A 12,941-nucleotide genomic window follows, 5' to 3' on the forward strand; every position below is an offset into this window, starting at 1 on the left:
GGCCCGATGCAGCCAGGCAGCTGTGCCCCTAGCAGGAGCATGTCTTTAGATTGGCAGAAAGCCAAAACCAACAACAACCTTGCACATTTCTGACCTGTACGATTCGGCCCTCATCAACTTGGCGCATGAGGCTCGTCTATATCACGGCATGAAGCGTTCTTTGTTCTCATTTAGGGAAAGCCCACCCCGTTCTAGGGCGAGGTCTCGTTGCACATTGCCTGATTGAGGCCGAACTCCGGCGGGTGGGTGAGTGCCTAGCACCAACCGAAGCCATATATGGAAATTTTGAGCGCCCATGCTACCTCCCCCTTTGCGAACAACCATCAGATAATTGTCTGCTATCTCCACTTGGAGATTGGTCTGCGCTGTGATGATTTCATAATCGGGGCCACTGCTCGCTACAAATCCTCCCCATCAAGCTGCTCAGGTCGCCCTGTGGCTTGCATTGTGATAGCTTCAGTGGGCAAGGAGAGGGAACTTGATCTTGCCTGCTTGCCGGTGCCACATTTCCCGGCACATGTGGTGAGCTAGGCACTAGGAATGCCGAGAGTTGTGAAGTGACTAACCTGAGCCATACAGGACTCTTTTGTCTATTGCCCATCACATCTGCACACTTTTGTCATCAGCCTTTCCTTGACCGAAGTTGACTTGCTTCTTCCATGGCACTGCATGCTCGGCATGCAATCAACACGCAGCCGAGCAATCTCACCATGCAGCTAGAGAAGAGAAGAGAACCTGGTCGCCCACTTGCTATGTCACTTCTTTGCATATATGCCCGCTTGGTAAGGCCTATGACACTATTCGTCAGCTCGAGGGGCGCCTTACTAGGGACCCGTGCCGAAAGAAACGGAACTTTTAAACTCGTGGGGCATGAGCGGCCGCCTTATGGGTCAACATATAGTCGTATATTGGAACTGAAGTACACCACAACAACCAACACTCGCACGCGTGGGGGGCATGGGGGGCATGGGGGGTTTTCATGGTGTCTACCAGATGGGAAAGGCAATTCCGAATGGCTGGAATAACAAAGAATGATTCACGCCGAGACTTTGTCCCGCAGCGGTGAAGTGCAGGTGGGAACCATGCCCGCCCTGAACAAGCAGACAAGAGTAAGAGCAGCATGGCTCCTCGCCTACAGGTCCCATTTACTACTGGCCTGCCATGCATATATTAATATAAATCTTCTTCCTCCTGCCTTCAGTTCTCGGTAGGTTTCCTCCTCTGCGCTCGCCTAATCCCGAGTATACTTCGACTCGCAGCCATTGCCGTTCTTGGTACTCTTAACTGAGCCTCCCCGAGATATTCCTCGTGCTCGAGTATATCAAGCCCCGTTGCACTCGCCCTTCACACGAAGAACGCTGGGCCTCAGTAGCACCCGCCTGCTTCGACTATATTTCAACCAGTAAGTAAATACTTGCTCTTTTGGGGTCCCATTTTACGCCATTGCAGCCGCCCTTTTTGGAAATGCATCGTCAATCCCCGGCATCTGCCTGCCTCTCTTGTGCTGTTTTCACTTCAGCGGCACCGGCCTTCCGGCGTTTCCACGTCCCCGGCCCGGCCCTCAAGCTCTGCCCTTTTCTTCGCATACATCTCCACGCCCCTCACCTCACATTTTCATCAAGATATTCTCTCCCACCACCGCCCTGCGTTTTCTGCCATCGTCTAATACTTTGGTTTCTCTTCAGTAAGTCAACAGTAAAACACCCACAGCAAGCATGGCCGGACGTGTCTTCACCACGGCCGCACTCGTAGCCGGTGGACTCGCCGGCTTTTCGGCTGCAGCCGGCTGTCCGTACGCCGCCGCTCTCGGAGGCCGCGCCGATGACGCCGGAGACGACCCCCTGGCCCCGTTCACCATGGACGACAGCTCCGGCTACATGACGGACGACCTCGGTGGCCAGATCACCGACCAGGACAGTCTCAAGGTCGGCCCGAAGGGCCCTACCCTCCTGGAGGACTTCATCTTCCGTCAGAAGATTACGCACTTCGACCATGAGCGAGTCCCCGAGCGAGCAGTTCACGCCCGCGGCGCCGGTGCTCACGGCACATTCACCAGCTACGCAGACTGGAGCAACATCACGGCCGCCTCGTTCCTGGGCGCCGAGGGCAAGAAGACTCCTATGTATGTCCGCTTCTCTACCGTTGCTGGTTCCCGAGGAAGTGCAGACACTGCCCGAGATGTCCACGGATTCGCAACTAGGTTCTATACCGACGAGGGAAACTTTGATATTGTTGGCAACAACATCCCGGTCTTCTTCATTCAGGACGCTATCAGGTTCCCCGATCTCATCCACTCGGTCAAGCCCTCGCCGGACAAGGATATTCCCCAGGCTGCCACTGCTCATGACTCTGCTTGGGACTTCTTCAGTTCTCAGCCAAGCTCATTGCATACCCTCTTCTGGGCTATGGCCGGTTTTGGTATTCCTCGAAGTTTCCGCCACATGGTACGTTTCCCCCCTGAAGTGTCCCAAACATGTAAGGTGTGTATGTGTACTGATCATGGGCTATATAGGATGGCTTCGGAATTCACGCCTTCCGTCTGGTGACCGACGAAGGCAAGTCCACGCTCATCAAGTGGCACTGGAAGTCGAAGCAGGGCAAGGCCAGTCTGGTCTGGGAGGAGGCCCAGGTCGTCGCCGGCAAGAACGCCGACATGCACCGACAGGATCTCTGGGACGCCATCGAGTCCGGCAACGGCCCCGAGTGGGAGCTCGCGATCCAGGTCATCGACGAGGAGCAGGCCCGCGGCTTCGACTTCGACTACCTCGACGCTACCAAGATCATCCCCGAGGAGTACGCCCCGCTCCAGAAGCTGGGTGTGATGAAGCTGGACCGAAACCCGACCAACTACTTCGCCGAGACGGAACAGATCATGTTCCAACCCGGTCACATTGTCCGCGGTGTCGACTTCACCGACGACCCGCTTCTCCAGGGCCGCATCTTCTCCTACCTCGACACCCAGATCAACCGGCACGGCGGCCCCAACTTCGAGCAGCTCCCCATCAACCGCGGCCGCGCCCCCGTCCACAACAACAACCGCGACGGCGCGGGCCAGATGTTCATCCACAAGAACACGGCGGCCTACAGCCCCAACACGCTCAACCAGGGCTACCCGCAGCAGGCGACGCAGAAGCAGGGCCGCGGCTTCTTCACAGCGCCCGGCCGCCAGGTCTCAGGCAAGCTGGTGCGCGAGCTCGCGTCCACCTTCGACGACCACTGGACGCAGCCGCGCCTGTTCTACAACTCCCTAACGCCCGTCGAGCAGCAGTTCCTCGTCAACGCGATGCGCTTCGAGGCCTCGCAGCTCAAGTCCGAGACGGTCAAGAAGAACGTCCTCACCCAGCTCAACCGCGTCAGCCACGACGTCGCCGCCCGCGTCGCCTCGGCCCTCGGCATGGAGGCCCCCGCCGCCGACCCGACCTACTACCACGACAACACGACCGTGGGCATCTCCATCACCAACGGCACCCTGCCCACCGTCGCCACCCTCAAGGTCGGCATCCTCACGACCGCCAAGTCCATGAAGAGCGCCGCGGCCCTCAAGGAGCGCCTCGCCAAGGACGGCCTCGTGCCCGCCATCGTCGCCGAGTACCTCGCCGAGGGCGTCGACAAGACCTACTCGGCCGCCGACGCCACCGATTTCGATTCCGTCGTGGTCGCCGCGGAGGCGGACCAAGCCGGCCTCTTCTACAGCGCCACCAAGAAGGCCTCGACCCTGTTCCCGGCCGGTCGCCCGCTGCAGATCGCCAACATGGCCTACCTCTTCGGCAAGCCCGTCGGCTACTTCGGCGGCAACGGGATCGTGAGCAGCGCGCTTGCCGACGCCGGCTTCAAGCAGGACGAGCCTGGTATGTACATGGGCTCGTCGGACATGGAGAAGTTCGTGGAGGACGTCAAGAAGGGACTTACGACGTTCAAGTTCACGAACCGTTTCCCGTTGGACGGTTAGGGGGCTTAGACGATGCTACGATACAGGTGGATGAATTTTATGATGATTCGGTTTTCGATCCCCCCCCTTTTTAAATAGAGAAGTGAGCCTACCTACGCTCATAATGAATAAATACTTAATGAGTAAAACTTGATTGGCTGAGAAACCGCTTTTGTGAAATGTGTTTTAGACGATCTCTTCCTGGACTGAAAAGAGGAAGGTGTCTGTTCTAGAAGAACCGCGTCCTGTCGCACTATTAGACTGAAGCCTAACTAACACCTCTCCCTTTTATAGAAGAGACAGTGACCAGGCGCAAGAAGCCATCGGACTGGCTTCCGTTACGGCCTCCTTCGTCGCTTTTAGGTAAGCCAAATTGCCGCTCTTGCGCGGGCGACCTCGCCAGCTCATCCGGTGTGACTGGGCCCGTCTCTCGCTGGGGGTTTGTTTATCGACCGCCTGCCAGTACCGCTCTGGGTTCTCTGCAGTATCCCTGATTTTGTACCAGAACTCGGGATATTAGAAGACGTTATGTTTATTGGTGGGTGCGGAGGACTTCTAAACTTCTCGGGAGCTGACAGGTTTGTCGGGTATCGAGTCATCCTCAACAACCTCATCGGGATGCCTTCCTTTATAGCCGGGGTTGTTCTCACCAGGATCGTCATCAGGATCGTCAGTATCGTCATCAGGATCATCAGAGTCGTTATCAGGATTATCAGTATCGTCATCGGGAACATCCTAGAACGTGGCCTTTTCCTTCCCTTTGGACTCTTTAATTGTCGACATGGTGCCAGCAGTTCCATTTACTCTAGGAAGTTTGGGGTTTTATAAAAAGGGATGCATGGTACTTCCTGATGGTCGTCTCCCGAGCTGGCAACTTGGTGTAGGATGCGAGTACTCTGCGAATTCCCCCAAGGTCTGATATGTAGCACTGGTAGCCCACTTGCCCACCTGCTGTTTAGCTACGTTATCCCAGGTAAACGACTTTGGGGGTTATTCCTTCCTATTCCAACCGTTATTCCACGTTATCCCAGTGTCTCAGGGGGACGGGTTCACCGTTTATTCGAGGAGTTGTCTTTATTCCCTTCTGAGACCTCCCGTTTATTCCAAAAAGAGTAATAATACCACCGACAAGTCGGTAGGACCCAGCTTCATTACGCCTTCTCTTCCGTTGGGGAGGCGTAGGGTCGATGTGACCCTCGTTGATGATATCGATAACGTCCTGGCCACCGACGAAGTTAGCGTTACCGTTAACTTTTGTGGCCTCGACGCCAAAGCGGCAGGAGCTTGCCTTGGCAATCTTGCGCTGGTTCTTTCCAACCACCTGCGTCGAAATAGTCCGATCCATAAGTACATAATGTATTTAGGTAGCTGGCGCTTTGGGGCCATCCATAATTGAGCATGCTTCTCTCTTTCTCGCATTCTAACCCTATAGGTGGTCTTACACGCACGAAATCTAACAAAACTCGAAGATTTCTGTTTTCGGTCAGACAGGGCCCCTTCTATTGGTTCGTCCGACTAGCTTGTTTCCTTATGCAAGGAGAGCGAAGGCGTTTATTCCTCCTCACTCCCCCACACAACAGATGTCGCAGGGAAGAAGCCACACCCACGATCCCTACTACTCCCACATCATGCGGCCTATACTGCGGCCAGCAGGCCCCTAGTGGCGCAAAGGACCCCGGTCTTTTCCTGCATACGCAAGCATAAGGGAGGAGTCACGTGATGGATTCTTGCTGCATGTAAGTATGTTGAGCATATGTCGTGCGTTTTCTTGCTTCACTCATGCATGCCAGTACGGACACGTGATACCTGTATTTACTACAGGGGTACTTCCCGTATGGTTCATCCGCTTACCTTCAGAAATAGGCCATGACAAGAAGGAACAAGTTGATCCCAATCTTGCTTGCATTGAGAGATATACTCCAGACGATTCAGATGCATATATGAATTGAATTGTATAAATGTACAAACTGTATGAAATATAGCGTCTGGGTATATCACGCCTGAATCCGACAACGCCCCTCCTGAGCATGGAAACCAAGGGACCAAGTGTGCTCGCCGACCTCAACCTCCGCCATTACCTGTCCCCTCCCCCGGACGGTTCGGATCGTTCTCCAAAAGAAGCTAGCAAGTAATAAAACGACCTTTATGATATTCATATCCATTCTAGTGCGAACTAATCTCGTACAAAGCTTTTTTCTTCTCCGCTACCCTGTGAATGACAGCCCGCTCGAACGCTTCAGCTAAGTTCGCTAGCGGAGGGGCGAGTCGCCGGGGGTCTTGAGGGAGCTGCTGCTGATTGTGAGGCTGGTAGCTCTGGCGCCGGTTCCATTGTCTCAATTCGATGCTGCCGCGGGGCGAACCTGCCGGGGTGTTGACTTTCGAACCCGCGGGGAGTTGACTCTGGACGAGGCCCGGCTTCCGGGCAGCTCCTGCTTGCCGAGATACTGGACATACGCGCGGCTCACAGCAGTAGGGGCGATACTAGTTCCGTGTTCAGGGTCATCGCCGCCGTTATTGTGGCTGTCGTCGTCGTTGTTATTCTCAACGACACCTCCAGTAGTAGCTTGGTGGGCCTGGGTCTAGCCACCGCCGTCTCCTCCTCGCCGCGCGAGGCCAGGGTCTGGGCGAACTTGGACCGGTGGCGCAGCCAGGGGCCCTTGAAGTAGACGACGTAGACGCTGACGGTGAGCAGCAGGGCGAGGCCGAACAGGATCATCATCATGGGGAACTTGCCGACCTCCTCGAACAGGGGCACGGCGAAGGGGGTAAGGATGCCGGCGAGGAAGTCGCGCGCCCAGCCGTTGCCGCCCGTCGCCGACGCCGCGTACACGCCGTAGGCCCGCAGCGTGTAGTCGATCGTGGCCATGTAGATGGCGTAGTTGGCGATGCCGATGAGGCAGCTCGCCACCATGGACGGCCACCAGGGGACGTGCTCGGTGACGCCCGGCAGGCAGGCGACGAAGGCGAAGATCAGCAGGCCGACCGACAGCGCGGGCGCCGTGAAGTTGAGCCACCACAGCCGCGCCTCGTACTGCGCGTGTTCGGAGTTTGGGTTGGCCTTGCGCAGCGCCGTGTTGCGGCGGATGGCCGGGATGAAGGACAGGTAGCGCAGCACGTACCCGAGGCCGATGGGGATGAAGGCCAGCGAGACGCCGATGGTGCCGAAGCCCCAGCCGACGCCGTTTAGGTCGCGGCCGTAGATCAGGCCGAAGCTCTGCACGAACATGAAGATGAGCGCGTCCGAGAAGCCCGACAGGAGCGCCAGCGCCGTCACGATGGGCTCGCGCAGCAGCATGCTGAAGGGCCGCCACTGCGCGTCGGCGTACTCGCGCCAGCCGAAGCCGTCGCTCTCGTCGAGCTCGCCGGGGCCGTAGACGTTGAGCATGGGGTCGTTCTCGTCGCCGGCCTCCTCGGCGGCCTTGCGCAGCTTCTGGGCCACCTGGTCCATGACGACGGTGGACCGGGTCTCGGGCACGGAGAAAAGGTGGACCATCTGGACGATGCCGCCGAAGATGAGCTGAACCCACAGGCACCACGACCAGGGCAGGTTGGCCTCGATGAAGCCGCCGACGACGGCGCCGACGATGGAGCCCAGGAGCGAGGCGAGCGACATGAAGTTGGTGGCGTACTGGAACCAGGGGTCGTCGAGCCCGTACATGTCGGTGATCATGGCGAGGGTGACGGAGCCGCCGGCGGTGCTCAGGCCGCCCAGGGGCGCGCGCGATGATCAGGACCGGGAAGTTGGGCGCTAGCGCGGCCAGGAAGCAGCAGCAGTTCACCAGCATCATGGACAGCTGCAGGATGGGGCGGCGGCCGAACTCCTCGGACCACGGCGCCCACAGCTCGCACCCGAAGGCGTAGGTGATGAGGAAGGCGGCGGCGCCCCAGACGGCCTGCGAGACGGTGACGCCGTAGTACTCGGCGACGCCCTTCTGCGCGTTGGAGTATAGGGTCGTGTTGAGGTTCATGGCGAGCTGGGCCAGGCCGCCGATGATGAGGATGCACCACTTCCTCCGCTGCGTCCACGAGGTCGCGAGGTGGGAGGCGTAGTGTACCCTCTCGATCAGAACTCGGTCATCGACCTCGTCGTCGCCGCCGACACCGCCACTGTTGTTGTTGTTGTTGCCATCGGCATCATTGCCGTCGCCGTTCAACACGTGGGAGTTGACTTTGACAACAGGCTTATTATTAAAGATGTTTGCAAGTGTGCTGCCGCCTTTGGAGGTGACTGGCACGTCAGTGTTGGCCTGGACCCTGGTTAGGGGTCTAGGCTCGGAGAAGCAGGATCCCTAACCATGAGGTTTGGTTGCTGGGAATCCTTATCGTCCCCAGTCCGCCTCTCCGAGGAATTCCGGAGGGAGGAAACCATTTTTCTCAAGGTATTCGTCATGTTGTAGTGTAGTGAGAAAGATGGATATGAAAGATGGGTATGAAAGATAAGTATTGAGCAATCAAGTGCGGGAAAGTTATCGACTTTATACCTTTCTCTTACGGCAACGGAGAAAGGCGTATGTCCAGAAACTCAAGTGAACCTGGTTGAGCAGGTATACACAGTTTATACACGGTGGATCGTGTAAGCAGGTTGAAGTTGGTCGGAATCAGTATAAGGTTAATAGACCACATGGCTGCCTCAAGCCCAAGACGGCAGAGTTCTCACTGTACGTAAGTTTCAGCATACACCCAATAGCAGTAACCCAGGAGTGAAGGGATCGCGAAAATCGAGCTTTCTATTGAGTACTTGCTTGCACACGACTACATAATGTCGGTGCCTATCCGATGTGAGAACGGTTCTTGAGTCATCAAGTGCGCCCTGTCTCCGAAAATGGGCTTGATAGAAACTGGGGCTAACCTATTCGAACTCATACCAGGGCTGAAGGCTGGAGGTCAACTGACCATAAACTCTGTATCCCGAGACAGGTTCATGAACTGGGCCAATCTTCTGATCTTTGTGGATGTCGCAAACCTCCCGAGGCAAAGAGAACTCTACTGCTGCGAGTCAGATTTGAGGTGGGGGCACAAGTCCTTGAGTCGCTCATGGCGTTGAGGAACACGTCGATGCAGAAAAGCCCTTTCGATCCTGATAATCGATATGTATGCGTTATTGGGATACACGGCTCGGTAAAGAAGGGAGAAGCTTACCCTACCAAGAAACATGAAATCATGACCAAGACGGTAGGAGTGAATGCCCCCCTGCTTCCAGACGTTGCTAGCAGCGTTAATGTGTCCATCGATAAGTCAGATAAGTGATAGGATATCGCAGGGCAAAGCCTTCCCCCTTTCCTATTGACATTGAGGGTCGTTGGTAGTGCGGTTGAGCACTGATGGGATGCTTGACGAATAAGCTTCATGGCCTTTTCTCCTTTTTGAGTTAATAACTTCAAGTGGATCGAAGTACAAACCAATATTCCTAATGAAACCCATATTAGAAGTCCATAAGACCACCGACATCATGAAATAGATGAAAGGATATATATATAGATCGGTTTTCTATATACCGAAACGACTTTGGGGTATATTCATGTTCCCATCTCAGCATTCATTCCTTGAGACACCTATACAATACATCGGCTGAAAAAAAAAGGGGGGGGGGGAACTCAAGTTGTACAAGAAGAGACTGATATCATCGCCCAGTTTTTAGGCTTCCCGAAGACCATACTTGGAAATGGACCGTACCTGGAAACGAAAAAGACAACCACAAACTCCCCGCCAATTGGACCATCTAAATGAGAAAACTCCTCCCATATGCTGTTGTGCATGTAGATAAAATAATCAACCGCATCACAATCCCAAAATGCGGCCTGCAATCATCAGACGGCAGTGGGGAAATGCAGATAATGGCCGAGCATGACGATGCAGGGCCTTCCTTAGGAACCTATTGCATGGGCTTCTTTCCCGTGGCCTCTTTGGGTGGGCTTGCAGGAGGAACAATGTTTGTACCGGTGGAAAAGCCAATGGTATCGCGGTCATCATCAATGACCCGACCGTATCTGTGTCATCGGTTAATTTCACTCTGCACCACGTAGCACGACATGTGTAGACGAGGGTAGGACTCACTCTAGTAATAGCCTGAAAAACCAGACCTCAAAGTCTTCATTTCGAAGAGTCTTATTAGCCCACTCCCGTTTTTGGATCGTGAGTTTCCGACCTCCTTCTGGCTTGTTGTGCCGTCCCCAAAGTACCGGACGGCCTCGAGCCACTCATCGCCCTGCAGACTAAGCGGTATGTAGTGGACCCAAGGCTTCAGCCAATCCATGTGCCACTCTCGAATATAGCCCACTTGAAAGCCATGCTTCGGCTCTTCAAGAAGGCATAGAACCGACCACTGAAAGCGTTGCCGTCAATGTCGAGTAGGTATTTGTACCGCCAAGCATCCTGCTGCTCTACGCGGTCCTTGATGGTGAAGAACTCCCGTTGGGCTTCGCAATCGCCAGGGTCACATTGGCCAATATGGCTAAAGAAGATGTCCATGATCTCCTTGTAGTCGCCGCGGTTGACGAGCTTCGACTCCCAATGCTGACTCGTCCCGAATCCGGTGTTGACTAGGATCTTGGCCTGATCCGCCGCATTGACCTTCTGCACGAATCGTTGGCGATGTTGGCGGCGCCAACCACCGTTTCTGCTAAACCCGCCAGTTGTACTCCCGCGCCAGTAGAACTTGTCCTCCTTCTCGCTCCACGGCCTATCAAGTTCCTCGTTATAGGTGACCTTTCCATACCAATACCACGGCGAGGGGTAGATAATGTCGGAGTAAGACGAAAGCTTCGACTGTGAGAAGATGGGGAACAGGTCTTGGACGATGTTGTAAGCATTTGGGCGGTCGAAAAAGCCGTAGGTCGAACTGAGCGAGGGCGAGTTGCAAATATCGGACATGGCCGTGATGTTGTATACGAAGCCCAGCTCTCCAAGGGCATACTTGGAAAGGTCATCCTTCTTTTCCTCATCCTCGAGGCCTCTCGCCGGGCTCTCTGGCGGACAGGACAAACGCGAATGTGTCCAGGTTGGTTGATGTGCGAAGACATTGAACCTGGTTAGTTTGCTCTCCTCCAGCTTGGTCCCGGCGCTCAGACCCTTCGGTTGTTTCGTGAAGGCGTTCTTTGGCTTCTTCCGATCATTCGCTGCTGGCATGTTGACCTCCTTCGCCCTCTTAACGAGCCTGGATAGGTCGTCATGCGGCACCATCACCCTCGGTTCGTCGTGAAGATTGAAGCATAAGTCCATGCTGGGTAGCCACTGTACAAATTTGTCCATCATCCCAGCGGTCGCCTCGCGTTGCCAATCCCCGCCTCCCTGCATGTATGATACTTTGCCGTCGCGCACCAAAACTCCCAGCAACTGGTTGTCAAATCCCAAAGCTTCCTGGGCTCTCTGGCGGATGGTGGCTGGCTTGAGGCCCCAGAAAGGGCGTCAATGCGTCGTGGATGTTGTCGAACTCATCAATAAGTTGTACGTTCCTGGCCTTCGCAAAGGCGAACCATTTATCGAAGTTGGGTGGTGGGGGATATTATATCTCCTCCGGTATTCTGCGACGGCATCTTCGAGCGTCTTCGACTGGCCCTCCTTCAGTACTTTGAACTCGTGCTCGGCTTTATCGATCAGGTGTCGCATGGGATGTACGCCGGTGGGTGGAGTTTGCGGCGTGGGATCGTATGCTTCAGGTGGCGGCGCTGGCGCCTCTTCTAGAGACGTCGCGGTCTTGCCATGGCGTGATGCCGCGACTGGAAATTTGGTTCCGATATTGGTGGCGGGTGTCGAGCTCGCGATAAAGACACGACGCAAATAACGAAGAAGACGAGGGCTGCGGTCAGGAGTACCTGCCGAGGTCGCATTCTCGCGCCCATGGCTGCTGGACTGGCAGCAGCACCGCTGAAAGGTTCCCTGGCTAGATGGAATAGTGAGCCGCAGTCCAGGGGGGTCCGGGTAAGGTATTTAAGCGATTAGAGAGACAGGAGACGGCGGAAAGATCTCCTTTGACTACCAAAAAAAAGGAAGAAGGGATGGGAACAAGAAGATTATGAGTACTGGGGTAGCTAACGATTGACAAGACGACGCTGCGACATTTGGACCGGCCAGAAAGTCATCTGAGGTGTGGGGGAAACTCAGATTGTGGTTGTCTGGGGAAGAAGGGACGATGTATAGACGCGATGATGTGCTGCAGCTACCATCCGTGAGTCTTATCTGGTCTCGGCTTGGTCTTGATTCTGCCGTGGTGGACTGGACTGGTCTGCTGGTGGTGGCCTCTGGTGCTGGACACTAATAAAGCTTAGTGGGAAATTAGAGACGTGGTGATATGTGGAAACCAGTAAGTATATATGTGATACGTCACCTACCTCTGGTCGACTCGAGCATAAGGTAGGTGCTGCAACTTGCACAGATCGCGACTGATGGTGTGTCTCTTATTGTCGTGATCAGGTCGCCAGGTTTCCAGGTTTTGCCGCGGAGCAGGTTCGTCCTTGTTCTTCCTGGTACACCTGTTTCGTTCGCTGTGGAATGAATTCCAGATCCTTCATACATAGAAAAAGTGGTACCCAACTCAACGCTCTCTAACCAGGGATATCATTGAATGCATCAACCAATCGATGGAACTACCGTTGCTTGCTCATTGGCAATGTCGGTTGGTGGTATCGTTCCAGGCCCCGGGTGTCAGGGCCGGGAGAGTTCTCGAATCATTGGAGTTCATTTCCCTTGCGCTCACTCCTGCATCTTTCACCCGAAGAAGCAGGCAGGTAAACCAATTGCTTCGGCGCAGCGTTGGTGAGACCGTCTGCTGTTGCTGATCCCTGTTTCAATTAAACCCACATGCTAGAGTGGCCATGACGCGTAATGGGGGGTTGCATTGCATCTCCGACGGTCGCGGCATGTCAAGCAAAACGATACGGAATCATCTTGAAAGCTTTGTTTTTGAGAAAGCGACAAACTCGAAAGTTGCACAAAGTAATTGGCTGCTAGCGAAAATAAACACAATCCGTTGCCCAGTGACATCAGCTTACGGCGCAGTTTTCGGTGCTGACATGTG

At 55.0% G+C, this 12,941-nt stretch overlaps 3 protein-coding genes across 3 annotated transcripts; 1 reads left to right on the forward strand and 2 right to left on the reverse strand.

The window, feature by feature from the left end:
• Positions 1 to 1,715: 1,715 nt before the first annotated feature.
• Positions 1,716 to 3,949, forward strand: PG994_003704 (uncharacterized protein; the record flags this gene model as incomplete). Its single annotated transcript, XM_066855113.1, has 2 exons — positions 1,716 to 2,444; positions 2,513 to 3,949. The coding sequence occupies 2 exons, from the start codon at positions 1,716 to 1,718 to the stop codon at positions 3,947 to 3,949; spliced, it is 2,166 nt and encodes a 721-aa protein (XP_066719391.1).
• A 2,312-nt stretch (positions 3,950 to 6,261) lies between these two features.
• Positions 6,262 to 8,318, reverse strand: PG994_003705 (uncharacterized protein; the record flags this gene model as incomplete). The annotated part of the gene is given in 4 exon segments (XM_066855114.1): positions 6,262 to 6,501; positions 6,516 to 7,556; positions 7,585 to 8,175; positions 8,223 to 8,318. The coding sequence occupies 4 exon segments, from the start codon at positions 8,316 to 8,318 to the stop codon at positions 6,262 to 6,264; spliced, it is 1,968 nt and encodes a 655-aa protein (XP_066719392.1).
• Positions 8,319 to 10,168: 1,850 nt separating this feature from the next.
• PG994_003706 (capsule-associated protein) lies at positions 10,169 to 11,146 on the reverse strand (the record flags this gene model as incomplete). Its single annotated transcript, XM_066855115.1, has 1 exon — positions 10,169 to 11,146. The coding sequence occupies one exon, from the start codon at positions 11,144 to 11,146 to the stop codon at positions 10,169 to 10,171; it is 978 nt and encodes a 325-aa protein (XP_066719393.1).
• Between the last annotated feature and the right edge of the window lie 1,795 nt (positions 11,147 to 12,941).

The sequence above is a fragment of the Apiospora phragmitis genome (genome assembly GCF_038363925.1).
Source record: "Apiospora phragmitis strain CBS 135458 chromosome Unknown utg000004l:1.0-3135199.0:1.0-3139288.0, whole genome shotgun sequence".
Taxonomy (NCBI): Eukaryota; Fungi; Ascomycota; class Sordariomycetes; order Amphisphaeriales; family Apiosporaceae; genus Apiospora; species Apiospora phragmitis.